Genomic DNA, 23616 nt, shown 5'->3' with positions numbered 1-23616 from the left:
TTTGAACAACATACCAGAGGATGACTAAGCACCAGGCACACAGCTCCAGCAAGAGAAAGGAAGTCGGTACGATGAAAAAAATGGCAGAAAAATGAAGAAAAATTGTACATTGACACTGCAAACTTAAACTACCACTGTGCCCAAAAATAAACTGTTTAATGTGATAACTTTAGGTTAGCTTCTACCACGACTGATGTTAACTGCTTTGCTCTCCTGTACAATGGGATATGACGGTTGTGACTTCTTGACAATGAATACATGGAGAGAGTGAGTGACTCCCAAAAGGGTTTATTCTGGAATGCTGGACTTTAATTACCTTTGTTTTAATTATTCATATTGGTACTTAGCAGCCCACTGGCATGAGTTCCTACACACACAAATCTTGTAACTTTCACACTGAATGTGAGGTTGGAATCAGAGACTGTCTCACCTCTTTTGGCATCACTTGTAAAATGAACATTATATCTAATTAAAGAGGCAAAACCAATTACTTGAAATTAGTGCTTTGAAATGAATCCCTGTAAAATAGTTCATTAAGGGAAAACATCACATACCAGAACAAATTACTAGACATTGAGTAAGGCTGGTTAATGACAGGTAATTTTTTCTGACACTAGATGGAAACTGTGCTCTTTAATTTCCATAGGATTAGTAGAACATTCCTGGTGTTGATTAAGAGAGCAATGTGGGGACAGAGAAAATTGTCCAGGGCCAGGGCACATCAGATCCCAGGCCAGCTAGCGAGTTTCCACAGCTCTGGGCTTGTTGGAACTGAGTGACTTGCCACCTCCACCTGAAGGTCTAGGCGACTCTCTGTCCTGGACCTTCCTAAACATCCTGATGGCAATATTCTGCTCAGCAAGGATATCAGATGGCTGATAGGCCAGCAGCCAAAGGAGCAGCTTGGCAGCGCTGCTTATCCCGTGCCATTCTCGCTGGTGCCTGCCTCTGCCCTTTAAATTAGGTGCCCTTCCCTTGACCCCTGACTGCTGACCCCCGTATGCTGAGGAGCAGAGGTCACCAGCACTGGAGTGGGTCCAAGAACTTTCTGGGCTTGTGGGTTCATTCTTTATTTTCATTTTATTTAGATATTACTTTCACATCACACTTTAAAATACCTTTTGTTTCATAACAATAATTCTATTGATTAGAACAGATGATAGGTGAGATCTACCAATCTTCTTGGGCCTCCTTATCTCGAGAGACAATGGGTAAGCGCCTGGAGGTGGTCAGTGGTGTGTGGAGCAGCGCCTGGAGTGGCTAGAAAGGCCAATTCTAGAGTGACAGACTCTTCCACAGGTGCTGCAGAAAAATTTGTATGTCTGGGCTGTTACACAGTTGGCTGTCCCCTTGCGCCTCTGTCTTTTTTCCTGCCAACTGCTAAGTCTCTTCGACTCGCCACACTTTTTTTAGCCTCGCCTTTATGGCTGCCCGCCAGCTCTGGCGATCGCTGGCAACTGACTCCCACGACTTGTGATCAATGTCACAGGACTTCATGTCGCGTTTGCAGATGTCTTTAAAGCGGAGACATGGACGGCTGGTGGGTCTGATACCAGTGGCGAGCTCGCTGTACAATGTGTCTATGGGGATCCTGCCATCTTCCATGCGGCTCACATGGCCAAGCCATCTCAAGCGCCGCTGACTCAGTAGTGTGTATAAGCTGGGGGTGTTGGCTGCCTCGAGAACTTCTGTGTTGGAGATACGGTCCTGCCACCTGATGCCAAGTATTCTCCGGAGGCAGCGAAGATGGAATGAATTGAGACATCGCTCTTGGCTGACATACGTTGTCCAGGCCTCGCTGCCAAAGAGCAAGGTACTGAGGACTCAGGCTTGATACACTCGGACTTTTGTGTTCCGTGTCAGTGCAATAGGGTCGGGATTAGTTATTGGAATAGGTTGAATTGCACGAGCTTGTTGAAGCAGATAGGCTGGGATTACAAGTCTAACAAAAAGAAAGATTTGCATTTATACAGTACTTTCCACGGCCACCGGACGTCTCAAAGTGCTCTACCCCAATGAGGCACTTTTGAAATGTAGCTGATGTCGTAATGTAGGAAATGAGGCAGCCAATTTGCACAGAACAAGATCCCACAAACAGCAATGTGAAAATGACCAGAGAAATCTGTTTTTGTGATGTTGGTTGAAGGATTGATTGCTAATCTTGCTGGGTGGGCTACAGTTTCTAAACTAGGTAGGTGATGTGGGTTTGCTCATCTGAGTAGGTCTGTTTGGACTACTAATCGGGTAGATTCACAATTTCTGACCACTCAATTTACCTGTCCTTGCTCCAGTGATTACTGGCATTATATACAGCAACTTTTGAACATGCACTGAATCAATCCTTTCATAACTGCTGTTATCAAACCGTCCTCATAAAGGAGCATTCAAGTATCTTTGCAGTACAGTCAGAGGGGCTCAGAGGCGCGGAACTGAGGTGCTGCACTGCCAACACTGGCAGGAGGGTAAACTTATAAGTCTGAATAAGCAATTTCCATTGTAAATGTGGACACAGCAACTTGTAATGGAGAAAGTCTGACATGCAAGTGTGGCAAGAAAACCCAACATGTTTTGTAGACAGACTGTGCATGCACATGTAATATTTTAAATATATAGTTAAATATCATTTTTCGATACTACACAGGAATGCCTTACATATTAATTGTACCTGCTGTTAAACGTACACAAGACATAATAGATCCAATCCAGCTGATCTGTTCCATAGATGCCTGGAACGTTTCCTGAAATGCTGCAGATAAGATCCCAAATGATTTCAGTATTCCCATTGCCAACACATTTATCTACAAGAATCAAAGAGTAAGAACAAAAATTACATTCAGAGCTTGAATCTGGTACCTTCTCCATGGTGACCCACTGCTAAGCAACATATCACGTGTGGTTATCAATGGAGGATTGTAAATCAAGATCCCACATAGCTGTTGTTAACCCAACAAGCTGTACTACTATTTCACATGTGGGCAACATTGCTTTCAGCTATCATTGGTGTTACTGTTGCTCCACTTCACTGATGTTTTGCAACACTTCCATAAAATTGAAATAAAAGCAAAATACTGCGGATGCTGGAAATCTGAAATTAAAACAGAAAGTGCTGGAAATACTCAGCAGGTCTGGCAGCCAGACTTCCATAAAACTATCTGGTTCATTCACCTGGTATTACAAAACCACTACTACCAACAACATATGTTCTTTATATAGCACCTTTAAGCCACAAGGTGCTTCACAACAACAACGTGTGTTTATATAGCGCTTTTAAGGTAATAAAGCGTCCCAAGGCGCTTCCCAGGAGCATTATAAAACAAAATTTGACACCAAGCCACGTAAGGAGATATTAGATGACCAAAATCTAGGTCAAACAGGTATGTTTTAAGGAGGGCCTTAAAGGATCAAAGTGAGGCGTAGGGAGGATAATCCAGAGTTTAGGGATTGGCAACTGAAGGCACGGCCACCAATGGTGGAGTGATTAAAATCAGGGGTGCTCAAGAAGACAGTATTAGAGAAGCGTCGATATCTTCAAGGGTTGTGGGGCTGGACGAGATTACAGAGATAGGGAGCGGCAAGGCATGGAGAGACTTGAAAACGATGATGAGAATTCTAAAATCAAGTTGTTGCTTAACTGGGAGCCAATATAGGTCAGCTATCATATCGGTGATGGGTGAATGGGGCTTGGTGCGAATTAGGACATGGGCAGCAGAGCTTTGAATGACCTGAAGTTTATGGAGGGTAGAACGTGGAAGGCCAGCCAGTGTTAATTGTATAGCTTTTGTGTTTAATTATCTGCAGGTAGCGAGGATTAATTAGGGTTTCACTTGAGCACATATAAATAGACACTTACTGAAACTGGTGGGGGGTGGTGGGGGGTAGGGGATGTGAGGGGCTGAGGGCATGGTTAAGTTTGGAGGTGCATGCTTGTAATGTTTCACTCTGTAAATAAATGTTAGACTAAAGAAAAGATTGGCTCCAGTATTATCCTTCACCAACTGGCTTTCTGGAGTTTAACGTGCTAGCAGAGACTGGTTGCCTAAAGGACAAGGTAGGAAACTAGGAAAATATTTTATTTTTTTTACGACGGAAGACTACAATCCTAGTAGCCATTGTGAGACATTGCAGAAAGCAAGTGTAAATTGTTGGGGTATGATTATCCTCTGACGTTCTCAGAGTCTGAACCATAGAACCAGTGGAAGCATGAAATGGATATGTGGACACGGGTTACATACATACATAGTATACATAGAACATACAGCACAGAACAGGCCCTTCGGCCCACAATGTTGTGCCGATCCTTTGTCCTCTGTCAAGGACAATTTAATCTATACCCCATCATTCTCCTTTATCCATATACCTATCCAAAAGCCTTTTGAAAGTCCCTAAAGTTTCTGACTCAACAACTTCCCCGGGCAAGGCATTCCATGCCTCGACCACTCTCTGGGTAAAGAACCTTCCCCTGACATCCCCCTTATATCTCCCACCCTTCACCTTAAATGTATGACCCCTTGTAACGCTTTGCTCCACCCGGGGAAAAAGTTTCTGACTGTCTACCCTATCTATTCCCCTGATCATCTTATAAACCTCTATCATGTCACCCCTCATCCTTCTCCTTTCTAATGAGAAGAGGCCTAGAATGTTCAGCCTTTCCTCGTAAGACTTATTCTCCATTCCAGGCAACATCCTGGTAAATCTCCTCTGCACCCTCTCCAAGGCTTCCACATCCTTCCTAAAATGAGGCGACCAGAACTGCACACAGTACTCCAAATGAGGCCTTACCAAGGTCCTGTACAGCTGCATCATCACCTCACGGCTCTTAAATTCAATCCCTCTGCTAATGAACGCTAACACCCCATATGCCTTCTTCACAGCCCTATCCACTTGAGTTGCAACTTTCAATGATCTATGCACATAGACCCCAAGGTCTCTCTGCTCCTCCACATGCCCAAGAACCCTACCGTTAACCCAGTATTTTGCATTCATGTTTGTCCTTCCAAAATGAACGACCTCACACTTTTCAGGGTTAAACTCCATCTGCCACTTTTCAGCCCAGCACTGCAACCTATCCAAGTCCCTTTGCAGACGACAATAGCCCTCCTCGGTATCCACAACTCCACCAACCTTTGTATCATCTGCAAATTTACTGACCCACCCTTCGACTTCCTCATCCAAGTCGTTAATAAAAATCACAAACAGGAGAGGACCCAGAACTGATCCCTGCGGCACGCCACTGGTAACTGGGCTCCAGGCTGAGTATTTACCATCTAAGACCACTCTCTGCCTTCTATCAGTTAGCCAATTCTTAATCCAACTCGCCTGGATGGCTTGCATCTCAGGTTACTAAGGGGAGTGGGAATGGAGATAATGGCAGAGCTTGCCATAATCTTCCAATTTTCCCTAGGTACGGGGAGGTGCCAGAGGATTAGAGAGTGGCAAATGTGACAACCTTATTCAAGAAAGGGCGTAAGGACATTCCAAGTAACTACAAGCTGGTCAGCTTAACATCAGTGATGGGTTAGGAATTAGAAACAATAATCAGGGGAAAAAAGTCAACATACACTTGGAGAGGTTTGAGTTAATTAAGGAGAGCCAGCATGGATTTGTAAAAGACAGATGATGCTTGACTAATCTAATCTAATTTTTTGAAGAAGTAACAGAGAAGTTTGTTGAAGGGAATGCAATAATATGGATTTAAAGAAAGTGTTTGACAAATTACCACATAAAGGGCTGATTAACAAAATTGAGGCTCATGGAATAGGAATGTCAGTGTTAGCTTGAATTAAAAATTGGTTTAAAGATAGAAAACAGCAAGTCGTAATAAATGGTTGTTTTTCAGACTGGAGGATGGGAGACAGTGATGTTCCCCAAAGGGTCCGTATTAGGACCACTACTTTTTTTAGATATATATAAATGACTTGGATATTGGAATACAGATTGGAATTTCAAAATTTGCTGATGATGGAGGTGTGGCAAACAGTGAGGATGATACAAATCGACTGTAACAGGTCATAGACTGGCTGGTAGAATGCGCAGACAAGTGGCAGATGGAATTTAATACAGAGTCAATTAAGATTTCAAAAGGATATTGGATGGGCACTTTAAGGAACTAAACTTGCAGAGCTATGGGGGTAGAGCGGGGGTAATGGGACAACTGGATTGCTCTAGAGAGAGTCCTCATGTACTCGATAGGCTGAATGTCCTCCTTTTGTGTCATAATACCTCCATGACTTCTAAAGGTCTATTAAGTTTTTGATGAGTCACAGAATAAAGGTTGCTACATAAGTTCCAGTTTATTACTGTGCTGTTTGAGAACAGAAATCTGTCCTTGACTTCATACTGTTTGGTTGTTATGGCAATTCTTTTATTTGTAATTCATTCGTGGATGTGGGCATTGCTGGCAAGGCCAGTATTTTTTGTGCATCACTAAATGCCCTTGAGTTAACTAGCTCAGCCATTTCCAAGTGCAGTTAAGAGTCAATCACATTGCTGTGGGTCTGGAGTCACATTTAGGTGAGGACAGCAGATTTCCTTTCCTAGAGGGCATTAATGAACCAAATGGGTTTTTACAACAAGCTGGTAGTTACATAGTCACCATTACAAATATACATTTTTATTCTAGTTTTATTTAATTAACTGAATTTGTATTTCCCAGGTGCTATGCTGGGATTTGAACTTGCCACATAATTAGTCCAGGCCTCTGGATCACTGGTCCAGTAACATAACCAATATGTTACTGTACCCACTATCCACATAATTCCCAGAATAATTCTCAGATTACCACAATTGGATGTATTTAGTCTATTTAAATCTCCAAATTAAATGCAATTGAGGAACCATTACTGAGTTACTGAGAGAAAAATAATTTCTTGTTTAAAAATAAGTTTCCGCCTATGGTGTATAAAGTTTGTTATTCATCTTCATACTGCCTGATTGAAGTACAAAATTATACCGGCCAAATCATTTTCTCCAATTGTTTAGAGTTTTTATAGACCATAGAATGGTATGTGACATAAGAACCCAAGTGGAGAAAAAAAAATTACAATTAAAATGGAGACACTGCTGTGTCTGAACATTTTGCAATAAGTATGTGGTACAATATCAAATTTTGCATATTGGCATCAAATTGAAACATATACAAGTCATATGATGTTACAAGATCTGTGTCAGCATGTCATGGTACAGTAACAGCAAATCCTGTGCTGCTCAACCTGTTGCAGAGTTCCAGGCCTCTCTGGTTCATTCCCAGTCCCCAATAACTTTCTGATCAGACTTCCCACAACTGCAGACTTAATGCTTTGCTGTAATATAGGATTCCATCTGTAAATCACTCAAACTTCATTTAACCTCAGAGAATACTTTCACTCACATTCGGATGAGGATGAGATTGCCTAAGAGTGGTCACCTTAATCTACCTGTTCAAGACAGAAAGTCAGTGATCTGAGGTAAAGACATGGTGAGGACAGGATAGGCAATCTCAAGAGACGTGAAACAACAGGCAGGGAGGGGAATAGAAGCTAGAAATGGAAAGGGAGTTGATGGAGACAATGATCCAAGTTGGAAAGAAAAATCTTGGGAGTCATGATGTAGAGATGCAAAGAGGGATCCCAGAGATATAGTGCCAGGCATTATGCTTTTCAGGTTTACTTAGATAGTTCACTTGTGTTGTACAATAAACACCACATACAGTAGTTTCTGTTCAGTTGGGCTGTTTTTATTTTGGCGCAATGCTCCTGAAATCAGTCAAACCAGTGCAAAAAAAACAAGGAATTTTACGTGCAAATTGCATCCAACACAATTCGAGTTTCCGTAATCTTTTGCATTGGTTTAAAAAAAAAATTGCAGTGGAATCCGGCCCAGCCCACAAAGCTGGTCACACCCCCAGATTGAATTAATCACCATTGCAAGTTTCCACTAATGGCATTTATGGGCCTTCAAGGAGGCTCTTAATCATTGTTTAGGTACCAGGACACTAATAGGAACATTTTAAAAGCTTTTAAATATTATGGACTTAATTTTTGGGACCCGCTATGGGCGGGAACAGATGGAGCCAAGGGCCCAAAATACTGGCACCGATCAGCGTGCTGGTTTCCTGACACTATTCCTGCTGCCAGCCACGTTCACCAGGGTGGGGGGGTGATCCCACGATCAGGCAGTGCAGGTGGTCATCACCCTCCTGGCATTGTGGGGGCATAAGAGAAGGGGGCAATGTACTATCTGACCACAGGGAAGACAGCAGCTGGCAATGGAGGCATGACTCTCAGATTTTGGGCCCATGGCGAAGAGGAGCAACACCCTCTGCAGGAATGGCACAGCCCCGGGCATCAGGAGGGCACAGGAGAGGAGTGAGGGGCGGGAAGGACATGGAGGCCATACCCTCAGTGTAGAATCTACCGGCAAAGATGGAGCTACCTGAAATGACTGAGAACCAGTGCCGCAGGAGACTGTGATTCTCCAGGCAGATGGTCACAGACATCTGTGCCCTCATCGCCGAAGACCTTGCACCTTGCAGCACTGGTCACTATGCCCAGCCAGTAGCCATCAAAGTCACTGTGACCTTGACCTCTTTTGCTTCTGCCTCCTTCCAAGGATCAGCTGCGGACCTTGGTGGCTTCTTGCAAATGGCAGCAGACCACTGCATCTCGCAGGTCATTGATGCCCTATTTGCCAGAACTGGACAATATATTCAGTTCACTACAGATGCAGCCTCACAGGCACAGATGGCAGTGGGTTTCACCAGCATTGCTGGATTCCCCCAGTGCAGGGCATCATCGATTGCACCCATGTGGCCTTCAAGGTACCCAGTGACTGACCACTCAGATTTATCAGCATTCAGATGGTCTGAGACCATAACAAGAGCTTCCTCTATGTTTGCATTCGCTTTCCTGGCAGCTGCCATCAGTTCTTCATCCTACGCCAGTCCAGGCTGCCTTGGTACTTCACTCCAATCCCCAAAGTCTGTGGATGGATCCTGGGGGCAAGGGATATCCTTTGAAGAGATGGCTACTCACCCCGCTACAGCAGCCATGGACAGAGGCACAGAGCCAATACAGCCAAAGCCATCGGCTCACCAGGAGCACCACTGAGCAGGCAATTGGGCTTCTCAAGATGTGTTTCCAGTGCTTGAACAGGTCAGGTAATACACTCCTGTAAGGGTCTCACTCATTGTGTTGGTCTGCTGTGCTCTCCATAACATGGCCCTCCAGTGAGGCGTGGACCTTGAGGACAGTGAGGCCCTGGAAGGAGACAGCTCATTGGAGGAGGAAGAGGAGCAGGATGTGGAAGAGGAGATGGGGGGGGCGGTGGGGAAGGATGCAGAACACCGAGGTGCTGCAGCTTAACAGGGAGGTGGCCAGGCATGGCGCAAGGTTCGAAGGTTTCGTCAGGATGCCACGAACGGCAGGGATCTGGAACGTTTTGACTGAGCCCCTCTGACTCAGGAGGAACAGCATGGTCTGGAACTCACTCTGAGGTGCCTGTGCTAACACTTCCATTGAAGATTCAGCCTGGGACATGTAAACTCTTACCACCAATGAAGAATGACAATTACCTGGAAGTTTTGCAACAGGTTGAGCAGCACAGGTAGGTAATGGATTTGCTGTTACTGTGCCATGACATGCTGACACAGATCTTGTAACATCATATGACTTGCATATATTATGCAAAATGCAACTTTTGATATTGTGCCACATCCTTATTGCAAAATGTTAAGACACAGCAGTGTCTCCATTTTAATGTTGTAGAGGTTTTGCCAACATCATTATCTCTTTCATCACCTCATACTCTTCTTGTCGTACCATCAATAAAAGGAGTCGCACACGTGTGACTTCAAGTGTCATTATTTACATAGTGCTCGGAAAAGAAAACAGCAAGGCGACACCCCAGTGAGCTAGTCAGTGCTCCGCACAATAATGGCTTCTGCGTTCAGCCACTTCTATGCGGTGCCCCCCTTGTGGCCTCGGAGGAGGTGGAGGCAGCTGCTCACTTGTCTCAGTTTGTGGCTGAGATGCATGTGGCTGTTGTCCTCATCGTGGAGGTGCTCAGCGACATCTTCAGAGGCTGTTGCACCTGCATCATTGCAGAGGCAGCCTCTGTCACTGGGCCCTGCTGCACAGAGGCTCCCTCTGTCACAGGAGCCAAGGAGGCCGAGATGATGAAGGTACTCCATGGAGGATGCCATCTTCATCTCCCTCAGTGGCATCCTCAGACCTTGGCTGGTGCTCCAGATAGCTGGAGGGGAGCACCAGCTGGGGTGCAACTGGAATCCCCTCCAAACAGCTCGCTCCAACAACGCCACTGACCAGTCCAGGCTACATAGTGTGGAATGCATACTGTGCACGTCAGTACCTAGTTCCTGCATGCACTCCAAGTGCTGCTACATATGGCTGTCCATGAGGTTGGCCATTCTATCCATGGAGGAACTCATGCTGAGCTATTACTGTGCATATGAGCTGGAGAACTCCAACACGTGGGAGCACATCTGCTGCAGCTGATCTAGGTAGAGCCTCCTTTCCGGCGACTCCTGAGGCCCTGCGTCTGTGCCCAGCTGAGTAGGGCTGTGGCTGTCCTCCCTCCTGTCTCTGGCACCTCCTCCTGCACACTAGCACTGTGCTCCTCATCCAGTGCCACCTTATCTAAACGTACGTGAGGACCCACCAAAATGAGTGTATCTGCGATAGTGGACAGTGCACTTGTAAAGTGGGATGGTGCTTCTTCGGATCTTTGCTGATCATCTTACCGGGGTGATGGTGAGGGAGAAGATCTCCTTGGGCATCTGCACCTGTGGGAGACACAAGAAGAGATCATGAGAGCTAACCTGGGAGAACAGAAGCTTCTGCAGTGCTAAGGCTTCTCAATGCAACTCAGTGCTTGGTATGTTGTCGGATGGGGTGGAATGCACTGAGCCCCCTTAATGAGCGTATTGCCCTCTGCAATCACCATCTCCACCATGAGTGCCCATTTCACCAGGACCACATTCCTGATGGTCTGCGATTCTGGCTATTTCCATTGCTCTCTCTTCCATTGTTGTGACAATCTGAAGGTGGGGTACGCCTCCAGCTGTTTGGGCTTCTCTCGGGTATAATGTGCCCGTTTCTTCTGCGTGGACAAAACAAAATGTAATGAGGAACTGCTGTCCTCTTTGACCAATGGCATCTGATCCAATTCCTTGTAGCTTGCAAATTTCAGTGTTAGCAGGTCCTCAGCAGCGCTATGGCTTTGAACCATTCTAAGGGGTCAGTAAGTAGTCTGTGCACACACCCTTCCCAAGTTCAGAAGCAGCATGCGCCCTGAGGCTGCTCAGCTGGTGTGTCTGCTGGAGGGTGAATACCCAGACGTCTGTCCTGCACTCACCTTGCCAGAGCATATCAGATCATTGAATCTTTTCCTGCACTGGATTCAGGTTCTTCTCACCATGCTTCTGCTACTGACAGTGGCTGCAGAGTCCATCCACGCCTGCTTGGACTGTGTGGGTGGCCGCCTCCTGCCACTCTCCAGGAACAGGACCTTCCTCCTCTCCCTCATGGCCTCCAGCATCACCTCCAAGTCTGCGTTTGAAAATCGAGGGGCTGCCCTGCCCCAGGTTCCAGACCACTCTGGGACATTGTGGAAATGAAGTTATCTTGGATCCTTCACCATGCAGTTACAGCATTGTAACGGCAGCTTGTGAGTTTAAATCAGGCCCACACTTAAGTTGACCCGCCTCCGTTCCCTCACCCGCCCCCCCCCCACCCCCGGCCATTAATTGGCTGTCAAACCCATCTCCATATCAATCAACTCGTCGTCCCCATGAAACCCGGGGCTCATTTCTGTTTCCCACCGGGGGGTGAGTTCGGGACCCGGTCCCGACTTCTGTTTCCCAACCCCGCATTAAAAATCCAGCCCTATAATTTTAATTTACTAGGAAATTGACTACTGCACACGAAGATAACTAGCAAATATAGTTTTTTTTTAAAAGACATTTTCAGTTATTGAAAATCGGGAAATTTAAAGGAGGTGGAATAGATACACTTATTACAAAGTCTCATTTTTTTTTAATGATAACTCCGTTTTCAGCTGTATTCGTCAAACTGCCGCAGGTTACCACTCCTAAATATAATCAAGGAATAGATTTTAATGCAAAAATAATAAAAAGTATGTTCCAAAACACTGCTCAATTGCGCTGATTCATGGAAGAGTTTACATTTGGCGATATGCAAATGAGTTTGAATGGAAACTGGAGCAAAACAAATCTTAAAACTAGAACAATCTTGAGCACAATTTGGGCCTGGATCACCAATTTTACCCACAGTGGAAACTCTTGGCCAGCTTCTGTAAGTGAGCTCTGCAACTGGAATGTGACGTTGCATAAAGGGTTCCACGTAAAGTCTTGTTACTGTTTTAACTTCTGATATAAGCTTGCCAACGAAAGTACAAATACACTCTCTGCCAGTAATTTTACGTGATGGCGATACTGTAAAACGGCTGATATTGGATCCGCTGCCTATTACATAGAGTCTAAAATAAAAGCAAAATACTGCAGATGCTGGAAATCTGAGATAAAAACAAAAAATGCTCGAAATACTCAGCAGGTCTGGCAGCATCCGTGGAGAGAGAAACAGAGTTAACGTTTCAGGTCAGTGACGCTTCATCATTATTGTTATGTTATGTAGAGTCCTTGGGCTGAATTTTGTTTTCTCGCTGGGTGCAGAAAACGGCGGCCGCCCCGTAAAGGAGCCTTGCCGGGAAGATCAGAACCAAAACTTCCAGCATCAGGCTCCGTGGTGGCTGCTACTACTCTGATGCTACGCCACCCGCCACCACACACCTCCCAATCACTGACATGAAACCACACGTCGGGCTGAGAACAAAATCCAGCCCCTTGTAGGCTTATGAACAAACTGCTTGAGGATGGTGTCCAGTACACTTCTCAGCAATTCCATTTCCTTTTCTCCCCATCCTAATCAATGTGTGAATTGTTGAAATCTCCATGTGCTCCCATTCACACGACTGTTAACTCTAGTGATACGCAAGGGGGACTTTTATTCAGAATCTGATTCCAATCCCATCTGTATCATTTGAGGCTGGCTATTTCTCCAAGTGAGTACTGCAAATTCTCAGCTGCCTTATTTCCTGAAGCATCTTGTGGTAACAGAGAATTCAGCTGAACAAAACTAGAAAGAAAACAACAGAAAATAGTCAGCCCAGTGACTTTGCCATCCAATGGAGCAAATCTCCAATCAAGTCAATACAGAGAAGCAGAAACTTCACATATATGAAACTCTGCATCTAGAACACCTCCCGGTTGCATAGAGAAGATTGGAAGTTTAGATCTTAAACTTGAGAATATTATTTAATAACATTGTTCTGTCATTATGCAACGCCCACGCACATGCACTTTTCCATTAGCAACTAGGAGCAAGAAGCGTGGTTCATTCCCCTCCTGCAGCCCAGGTCCACCACACAAAAAAAATGGTTGGTAGTACTCTTGTCTCTGAGCTGAATTTTACAGACCAACCTCCCCCCCCACCCCGACTTCGTGGGTCATGGCGGGGGAGGGGGGGTTCGGAAAATGCCTCCGGGAGAGGGCTGCCACGCACCCCGATGCCGTGAGGGCCCCGGCCCAATATTGCCGACAGTGGCGAGGCCTCATGGTGGCGAGGCCTCATGGTGGCCCCACCCCCCCCCAACCCCCTGGCGACGGGACCACCATTAACATATTGCAATTAATTTAAATGAATGAATGAATTACTTTTATGTTCCCGCCGTCTGTCCCAGTGAGATACCCATGCCAGCACTTCCGTGCCTTCGGGTCCCCGTCCAGGGAACCAAGGCGTAACACTGGTGGGGAGGGGGGAAGGAGGGAACTTTCTCAGTGCGGAGGGTGGGGGAGTGGGGTCAAAGTAATATCATTGGTGTAGGGGATGGTGGGAAGAGTTATAGTTTAAAGTTTATGTACTGTGGGGGCGGGGGAAGGTCAGGTGGACAAGGGAAGTGTTTTGTGGGGGGGGGGGAGGGAAGAGGGAAAGTAATTAATGTAATTGTTATTGGCGGTGGGAGAGAGACAGAATAAATGTATTTAATATTTTTTATGAAATGTTCCTTTAAATATTTAAATTGAATGGTAGGGCTCGAAGCCCTTTAAAAATGGCATCAGCGCCTGCGCACAGGCAGCTGACGCCATTGCTGGGGACAGACAGCCCACCCCCTCCACGTCATTGGTGGGGGGGAGGAGGGAGGATGCAGTGGCAGTCCTCCCCAGCTATTTAAGTGAGCCACCGCGCTTAATATCACAGCGGCTCTGCGACATGTGGCCCGCACAGGCAGCCACCATTGTGGGTTCAAGTCCCTAAGCAAAAGAAATCTAGGCTGACAACCCAGTGCAGTACTGAGGGAGTTCTGCACTGTCAGAGGTGCTGTTGTTTGGATGAGGCATTAAACTAAGGTGCTGTCGCAGGTGAATGTAAAAAATCCCATAGCACTATTTCACAGCAGAGCAGGGAGTTAGTCCCAGTGTCCTGGCCAACATTTATCCCTCAGTCAACATCACTAAAACAGATTATCTGGTCATTAACACACTGCTGTGGGAGCTTGCTATACACACATTGGCTGCTGTGTTTCCTACATTACAACAGTGACTACACTTCAAAAAGTACTTCATTGGGTATAAGGTCTTTGGGATGTCATGAAGTCGTGAAAGGTGCTATATAAATGCAAGTCTTTCTTCCTTAACGATAATTTGTGAAATTTTGGGCTGTATAGTTCAGTACTGCATCAGACTATGAAGCCAGCAGAGAATGGGGGAAAAAATTTTTTTACATCAAAACTGTGCATGGTGTTTATGGTATAAAAATATGTAATACTTCCAACTGTTCAATTTTTATAAAGCACACTGCACCAGGGTGATAGCACAAACCTATTCTGCCATTTCTTTTGTTGCCATCCCTCTCAAGCTGTCATGCTTAGGACAAGTGTTGTTGCTAATAATTATTCTATATGCTTAACTGATCAGTTTGACATGCATTTTTTTTTTACAGCTCTGGGTTTCAAAAGTCTCAACATGGGCCAAATAGCTTCCTGCTGTGCTGTAATGACTCTACGACTCAATGACATGACCCCACTATGGTATTATGAAACACTGCAAATATTAAAGATTTATAGTGTCAGCCCTTTAGCTTTACATTTTTTTTTAAATGAGTAAACAAATCCAGTGCCATGTTAACAGTAAAATGATTTTGCAATAATGGAACTGTAAAGCTGTCAGTCCAGAGTAAATATTGGGACTGCACCTCCCCGCTTTGCTGCATCTATCACACAATGTGCACTCTGTTGATATTGCAAAATCTTTCCTCAGAAGTCGTAAGTTTATTTAACATAATGAAGTGTGCACAATTAGGAACTTCCCACAGCATGTTGTAATGGCAAAGTTGTGAGTGAGGCCTATTATCCTTCTAACTGAGGGCCTCATAATGTGGATGGAATATATAACAGAGATAATGTTGTAACTAAGAACCTAATTATACAAATGAACTGTAACAGAGATTGGCAAAACTGAGAGCTTGATACAAGTTGGATGTCATGCAGAAACTATCTCATAAATGAGAGAAAGAAACCATATCCACTGTCTCCTCAAATTATGGTAAGTTATTTTTCTAATATGATACAATCCGAAAGGCCTTAAAAACAAAGTTATTGTTTAAAGTCTTACGTAAAACAGTTTAAAAAATGCCATGGATGTTACAAAATTTAAGGTCATATATCCATAATATTACAAGTTCGGGTTTTCTCTCAACACTTTTAACCAATCCTCTGTCAAGAGCTAATTTCCGTAAGCAGATTTGCATCTTCTATGAACAAGAAGATACAACAAGAAGATATGCATGATCCACATATATGTGAATACTAACACTGCGCCTTCAGGTGATATCGCCAAGGGGCAGCATGTAGATGAGAAATAGGAGGGGGCCAAGGATAAATAGATAAAAATGGAACCAGGTTAGAGCAGTCCCATCCACAGCTGGAGGACAGTGGAGAGGTGTTGGAGGAGATGGTATGGTCAACCTTGTCTAGGGAAGGAAACCCATTGTTCTCACTTAGTCTGTCCTATATGTGACTCCAGCCCCACACCAACATGGTTGACTTTTAACTGCTCTCTGTAGTGTCATGGCATCTACATGTGGCTTTCAGATTGCAATTTGGATAGCTTTGCTCTGGAGGAAGAAATCGTAAGCCAAGTAACACTGGAATGCTGCTCTGTCGTAAGGCACACTAGTGTGCTACATCTATACTAGTAGACCTTGGTGTTCTACAAGCTTCACTGAATTGTTTTGTGCTCCTTGTTATCAAGTTGAATGCTGGACCTCAAGAGTCCAGATAATGACACATAATGTTCCAGTTTTAATCTTTCTTATTTTCAATGTATGTTTCTATGGCCTTGAAATTATACTGTGTAACATTAGCTTACCAATCCTTAACAAATTTGTATGAAATTCATTTATCTATTTTAGTGCAGCATTAACCTATTTAACCTAAATTATGCTGTGTGATATTATCATGCAAATCATCAATGAGCTTACACTAAGTTTCTCTGTTGTATTTTATTTTAAATAGATTAATGCTTCCATTAGAAAAGTGGAAAAAATTCAAAATAACATAAAATGTTCATATTTGCATAGCATAGGAATATAGGAGCAGGAGAAGACCATTTAGCCCTCGAGCTGGTGTGGTCTAACCAAGGCTTTGTGTAGCTGAAGCATGACTTCTGCCTCCTTGTATTCTAATCCTCTAGATATAAAGGCCAGCCTTTTGGATTATTTTCTATACCTGTTCGTAACATTTTAATGATCTATGTACCTGGACCACCAAGTCTCTTTGAACATCCACAGTTTCTAGCTTTTCACCATTTTGAAAGCATGCTGTTCCATCCATTTTAGGTCCAAAGTTGACGACCTGACATTTGCCTACATTGAAACCCATTTGCCACAGTTTTGCCCACTTACTTAATCTACTAATATCTCTTTGTAATTTTATCCTTCCATTTACATTGCTTACAATGCCATCTATTTTTATGCCATCGTCAAATTTGGATATGTGGCTTTCATCTAAATCATCGAAATTCTCAATAAATATAGTGAACAGTTGAGGCCCCAACCACAGATCCTTGCAGAACACCATTAGTCACATCCTGTCAATGAGAATACCTACCCATTATCCCTACTCTCTCTCCTGCCACTCATCCAATTTCCTAAGCAGGTCAATAATTTGCTTTCAATTCCATGGGCTTCAACTTTGGCAAACAGTTTCTTATAAGGGACATTATCAAATGCCTTCTAGAAGTGCATTTAAATAACATCCAGATACATTCCCCTATTCACTACTTTAGTCACCTCATCAAAAATTCAGTCAGGTTTGTCAGGCATGACCTACCTTTTATAAATCCATGCTGGCTCTCTCTGATCAGCTGAAAACTTTCCACATGTTCAGTCACCTTACCTTTAATTATAGATTCAAGCAATTTTCTGACGACAGATATTAGGCTAACTGGTCTATAATTCCCTGGTTTCTGTCATCTTTCTTAAATAATGGAGTAATGTACACAATTTTCCAATTTAAGGGTTCCCAAGTTGAGAGAACTTTGGAAGATTATAATTAGGCACCTGCAATGTTCACACCTACTTCCTTTCGAACCCTGAGATGGAAACCATCTGGACCTGGGGACTTGTCATTCTTTGGTGCCATTATTTTCTTCATTACTGCTAGTTTGCTGACATTAATTTTGGTGAGTCCCTGACTATACTGTCCCCTATCATTACCACATTTCTATTCACTCTCCCCCACTTGATTGGCCTCCTGTACCATGGTGGCATGGATAATTTGCAAATTTATCCTGCAGACTTTGCCCTCATCCACATAGGCAGCAAAAACTCGTACTTGTTGGATAAGGGCGAAAGCCGACGCTCCTCCAGCACTGCATCTCGTGTGCCCTTACCTGCCTGACTCATGGTCACATCCTCCTGTAATAATAAAAGCAAAATACTGCGGATGCTGGAAGTCTGAAATAAAAACAAGAAATGCTGGAAATACTCAGCAGGTCTGGCAGCATCTGTGGAGAGAGAAGCAGAGTTAACGTTTCAGGTCAGTGACCCTTCTTCAGAACAAACTCATCCTCCTGCCCCTGACCACCAACCAGACCTGCACCACTAAGAGGTGTGATGCCTCCTGGAAAAAAGCGTCCCAGTAACTCTCACCCTCCCTATTGCCCTGCAACATCTGCACCTCAGACCACAGCTTAACAACTCTGAGATGAAGTTCCTTGAGATGTAATCACTTACTGCAGATGTCATTATTCGGGATTACAATGTTCTCCATAAACTCCCAGATGCTGCAGTTCCAGCATACTACCAGCACTGTTATCCCTATATCGATTTGCTTTATTTATTTATTTATAAGTCATTTATTAACTTAGTGTATATTTAATTTTTTTAACTCATTGCTTGTGTTATAGATGAATTTACGTTATATTCCCCGCTATCCCTCCTTGTGCTGTGACAGCGCTTTGCGATTTGTTTCTCCCATGCTGCTCACAAAGGCTCACAGCTGCTCAGTGCCTCTGTTCCCTTTTCAAACTGTTGCTGCTCAGGGTTCCCACTCTTTGTAATTTCAAGGCTTATGTTTTTTTTCACCACAATTAAACTCTATCTCCAGCTACAGTAACAGCCATGGCTTCAAATAGCTACCAACAAATAAATAAAAAAGGTAACGCCACTATTTTCATCTAAGCTGAACTTATGATCCCCTGATCACTAATTCAGGTGAGCCACATTCCCATTTCCTTGTGTGTTTTACCTTAAACTTTCTCTACATACTGCTCTATAAATCAAGTTGGCGAACAGACTTGCTTCTCCGCCAATGTTCCCAGAGCAGGCTTAAGGCGATGCAAAGGAGTGATCCTGTTTAATTAACCCTTTGATTTTACTTTTCTTTCTTGCAGGAGACCAGCTGAAACATTCCTCCATTCTAACAAAGCCATGCAGACGAAGAGCTCACATACTTTCTGAACTCCTCTATTCCCCCTAGTCACATAACTCTGCATCAACAGCCAGATGTTTTAACTAAACCAGTACAGAAGACAATCCCAGACATTTACCTCATTATGCAGTTGCCATTGATGATGACTACTGCCTCATCTCTGTAGAACTTATCAACAAATTAATTGAATGACTGTTACTATGAACAAGTATCATACAGTCTATAGTAGTTAATGATTACAGGCTCAGCACTGACCGCAAGAAAGGATGCCTCACTGTTCCTTTGATCCTGAGGAGGTGGAGAATTTCCCTTATTTTCATGTACAATGACTCCTCCAGCCTGCTCCCTTCCATACACTTTTCTCAAGTCACATAAGCCTGAACAGTAATAGAACTCGGGAAAATAAAATGGGCAACAATATTGGCAAACAATGATGTAGAACAACAATGGGAAACATTAAAACGGTGTTCAACAGGGTGCAGGAAAAATATATTCGGCTAAAAGGAAAGAACAAACTAAACACGAGTGAGACTTCATGGATGAATAAAGACATAAGGGAACAACTGAGAGTTAGGAAAGAGACATATATTAAGTACATAGGGAGCAGAGGATTGCATGATAAAAGAGAATACAAAGAGATTAGGAAGGCAAAGATGAACTATGAAATTAAATTATCAAGCAATATAAAATAAAATAGAAAAATATATTTTACAGGCACCTCAATAAAACAAAGGGAGGCGGGGTGGGATTACAACCATTAAGGGACAGTCAGAATAATACCACAGGTAATGATTGAGAGATGGCATAAATATTAAATAATTATTTTGCTTTGGTATTTACCAGGGAGATAGAACAGGTAGATATGACATGGAATGATGAGTTGCCTAATGAGATAAGCACATTTAAAATAAAAAAGGGGATGTATTGAATAAACTAATCAAACTCAAAGAGGATAAAGCCCCTGGTATGGATGGATTGCATCCACACATTTTAAAAGAATCTAGGGAAGAGATAGCAGAGGCATTAGTACACATGTTTAATAATTCATTAGAAAAAGGTGGTGGATAGCTAACATAATTCCTATATTTAAGAAGGGGGGAATATAATAATGAATAGTCAGCATGGATTTCAAAAGGGAAAATCTTGCTTGACCAACTACGTTGAATTTTTTAAGGAGGTAACAGAAAGAGTAGACAATGGTAATGCAGTAGATGTAATTTATATGGAATTTCAAAAGGTCTGTGATAAGGCGCCCCATAATAGACTAATGAATAAGGTCAGAGAATGCAGAGTCAGGGGAAAAGTGGCAGAATGGATTGCTAGTTGATTTCAAGACAGAAAGCAGAGCATGGGAGTAAAGGGTGGTTATTCAGAGTGGCAGAAGGTGGTAAGTGGTGTTCCACAATGATTAGTGCTGGAACCACTGCTGTTCACAATTTACATTTACAATCTGGACTAGTCCTAATAGTGACCATGAAGCCTTTGTCGATTGTTGTAAAAACCCATCTGGTTCACTCATGTCCTTTAGGGAAGGAAATCTGCTGTCCTGACTTGTTCTGGCCTACATGTGACTCCAGACCCACAGCAATGTGGTTGACTCTTAACTGTCCTCTGAAATGGTCTAGCAAACCACTCAGTTGTCAAGGGCAATTAGGGATGGGCAATATATGTGGCCTTGCCAGCGACACTCACATCCCTTGAACAAATAAAAAAAGACACTATTTCTAAATTTGCAGATGACACCAAATTGGATGGGGACAGTCAATACTGAGGAGGACTGCAACAAAATGCAGAAGGATATTAATAAACTTGCAGAATAGGCAAATTATTGGTAAATGAAGTGCAACACAGATAAATGTGAGGTAGTACATTTTGGTAGGATGAATAGGGAGGTCACTTATTACTTGGAAGGTGCAAGTCTTATTTATTTAGAGATACAGCACTGAAACAGGCCCTTTGGCCCACCAAGTCTGTGCCAACCAACAACCACCCATTTATACTAATCCTACATTAATCCCATATTCCCTACCACATCCTCACCATTCTCCTACCACCTAGCTACACGAGGGGCAATTTACAATGACCAATTTACCTATCAACCTGCAAGTCTTTGGCTGTGGGAGGAAACCAGAGCACCTGGCAGAAACCCACGCGGTCACAGGGAGAACGTGCAAACTCTGCACAGGCAGTACCCAGAACTGAACCCCGGTCGCTGGAGCTGTGAGGCTGCAGTGCTAACCACTGCGCCGCCCACAGGGGGGGAAAGTAGAGGAACAAAGGGGTCTCAGAGTACTGGAATCACAAGAAGTTGCACCACAGGTTAGCAAAAAAGCAAAGCAAGCACTAGGTTTTATATTTAGAGGGATAGAATTGAAAAGTAGGGAAGTTATGTTAAACCTGCATCAAACCTTGGTTAAAGTACATCCAGAGTACTGCTTGCAGTTCTGGTCACCATATTATATAAAGCAAATAGAGGCAGTGGAGAGGGTGCAGAGACAATTTACAAGAATGATGCCAGGAATGCGTGGATATACATATCAGAAAAGAATGAACAGGCTGTGTCTCTTTTCTTGTGAGAAAAGAAGGCTGAGGGGTGACTAAATAGAAGTCTTTAAACAATGAAAGGTTTTGAGTGGATACAGAAAGAATGGTCTGAATTTTGTCACATACTGGCAAGTCCCAACACTGGGGCCGAAAGCAGGAGGCGACTCCGCTTCAGTGGGCAGCAGGGCCTGGGGTGGCATATTGCCAGCGGTCGCCTATTAACAGGCCGCCCCCAGGCTGCTGTCCAATTAAGGACAGCGGCCCTCCCTCAACAGCAGCTGGCCCAATCAGAAAGCGGACAGCTCAGCAGCTCCACCACTAGCAGTGGGTGCAGTTCCAGGGAGAGGGTGCCTCAATGGCAGGATGCCACGAGGGAGCTGAGGTAGGTTGGGGGAAGCCCAGGCCTTACATCAGGCCCTGGCAATCAGTGGGGGCGGTGGGGGGTGTGGTTGTGAAGCACCGGCAGTGCCATTGCTGTGAGGGAGCCCCTCCGTGGGCCGTGGAGTCTCCATAAAGGAGGGCCCCCCACCAACCTCCCCTCCCTGCACCCCCTCACCCGGGCCCACTGGGAGGCTGCCAGGTTTCACTGGGTGGTCTCCCAACACGACGACGGGCCCTCTTGATGCCTGCAAAATGCCCATGGAGGCAGGAAGTGGCCCCTAATTGGCCATACGTGGCTCAACTGGCCACCCGGTGGACAGCTGAGCTGCCACTTTCCCGCTGCTGATAATATGGTATGGCAGTGAGAAGATGTCGAGATCCCCTCCTAATGCCTTCCTCCGCAATTTGCCAGCCCTCCCGCTTCCCAGCCTGTCGCCAATGGGCCGGGAAAATGCAGCCCAATGTTTCCACTTGTGGGGAACAGTAGAACTAGAGGTCATCAATATAAGATATTGACCAAGAAATCCAATAGGGAATTCAGAAGAAACTTCTTTCATCAAAGTCTGGTGAGAATGTGGAACTCGCTATCACAGCGAATGGTTGAAGTGAATAGTATAGATGCATTTAAGGGGAAGCTAGACAAACGTATGAAGGCAAAGGGAAGAGAGGGTTACACTGATAGATTTAGGTGACGAAAGATAGAAAGAGGCTCATGGAGCATAAAAACTGGCATGGATTGGTTGGGCCGAATGGCCTGTTTATATGCCATGTATGTAATGCTATACATGAAAAAATTAAATGGTAAATTAATCACTTCCCTGTGTCTGGCTACACACTATCAAACCGATTTATAATGAAGAGTTCACTTAATCTTTGGAAATAACCAATATCTCTCTGAAGAGAAAGCAATTATCTCTTGTGAGAAAAGAAGGCTGAGGGGTGACTAAATAGAAGTCTTTAAACTATGAAAGGTTTTGAATGGATACAGAAAGAATGGTCTGAATTTTGTCACATACTGGCAAGTCCCACCACTGGGGCTGAAAGCAGGAGGCGACTCCGCTGCAGTGGGCAGCAGGGCCTGGGGTGGCATATTGCCAGCGGTCGCCAATTAACAGGCCGCCCCCAGGCTGCTGTCTAAGAGAGGGCAAAACTGCAATGAATTTTGTGTCGATGTGCTGATCTCTGTGGATGTTTTGTCTCCTGCTGGGCACCAGCTCCTCCTGGTCTGCTACTAAATTGTTCATATGGAGCTTTAAACAATCTGCGCTGTACTGTCAAAAAGTAAACACTGCCTACAAAAAAAAATGCAATTGTGGCATTGGGTTGCTAATTAATAAATCAGTTCCATCACTAGTTATTATTCAGTTACGTTAACCATTGCTTGCATTTGATGAGAAAGGATTAACCCTGGGGGGCGGGTGGTGGTTTGGGGGTAGGCACAGGGGTCATAAAGTTGGGCTCTGTAGCACTGCAGGTGTTGGCACGGTGGGAGCCCGGAGGTGCTGAAAATAGTGGGCGATCCCCTTCCAGCACAGCCTGCATGCTTGGAATGGCTTTAGTGCTGTATATGCACTGGAAACACACAGAGCGGGCAGATGGTGATGTCGCTCAGCGTCTAACGATGAGTTGGCAGCAGACATGACATTTTTGACCTCACAGGTGCTGTCAACAGTCTCTTTTACACACTCC

General features: G+C 44.3%; 1 protein-coding gene across 1 annotated transcript in view; it reads right to left on the bottom strand.

Annotated features, from left to right (window-relative positions):
- The window catches only part of LOC137380217 (monocarboxylate transporter 5-like), a 60299-nt gene that overhangs the window by 22470 nt on the left and 14213 nt on the right, over nt 1-23616 (bottom strand). Inside the window, exon 2 of the mRNA XM_068052032.1 lies at nt 2666-2798. Coding sequence (XP_067908133.1) covers nt 2666-2798 — 133 coding nt within the window. The remainder of the gene's footprint in view (nt 1-2665; nt 2799-23616) is intronic.

Source organism: Heterodontus francisci, chromosome 19 (assembly GCF_036365525.1).
Source record: "Heterodontus francisci isolate sHetFra1 chromosome 19, sHetFra1.hap1, whole genome shotgun sequence".
NCBI lineage: Eukaryota > Metazoa > Chordata > Chondrichthyes > Heterodontiformes > Heterodontidae > Heterodontus > Heterodontus francisci.
This window is presented reverse-complemented; position numbering and strand designations above follow the sequence as displayed.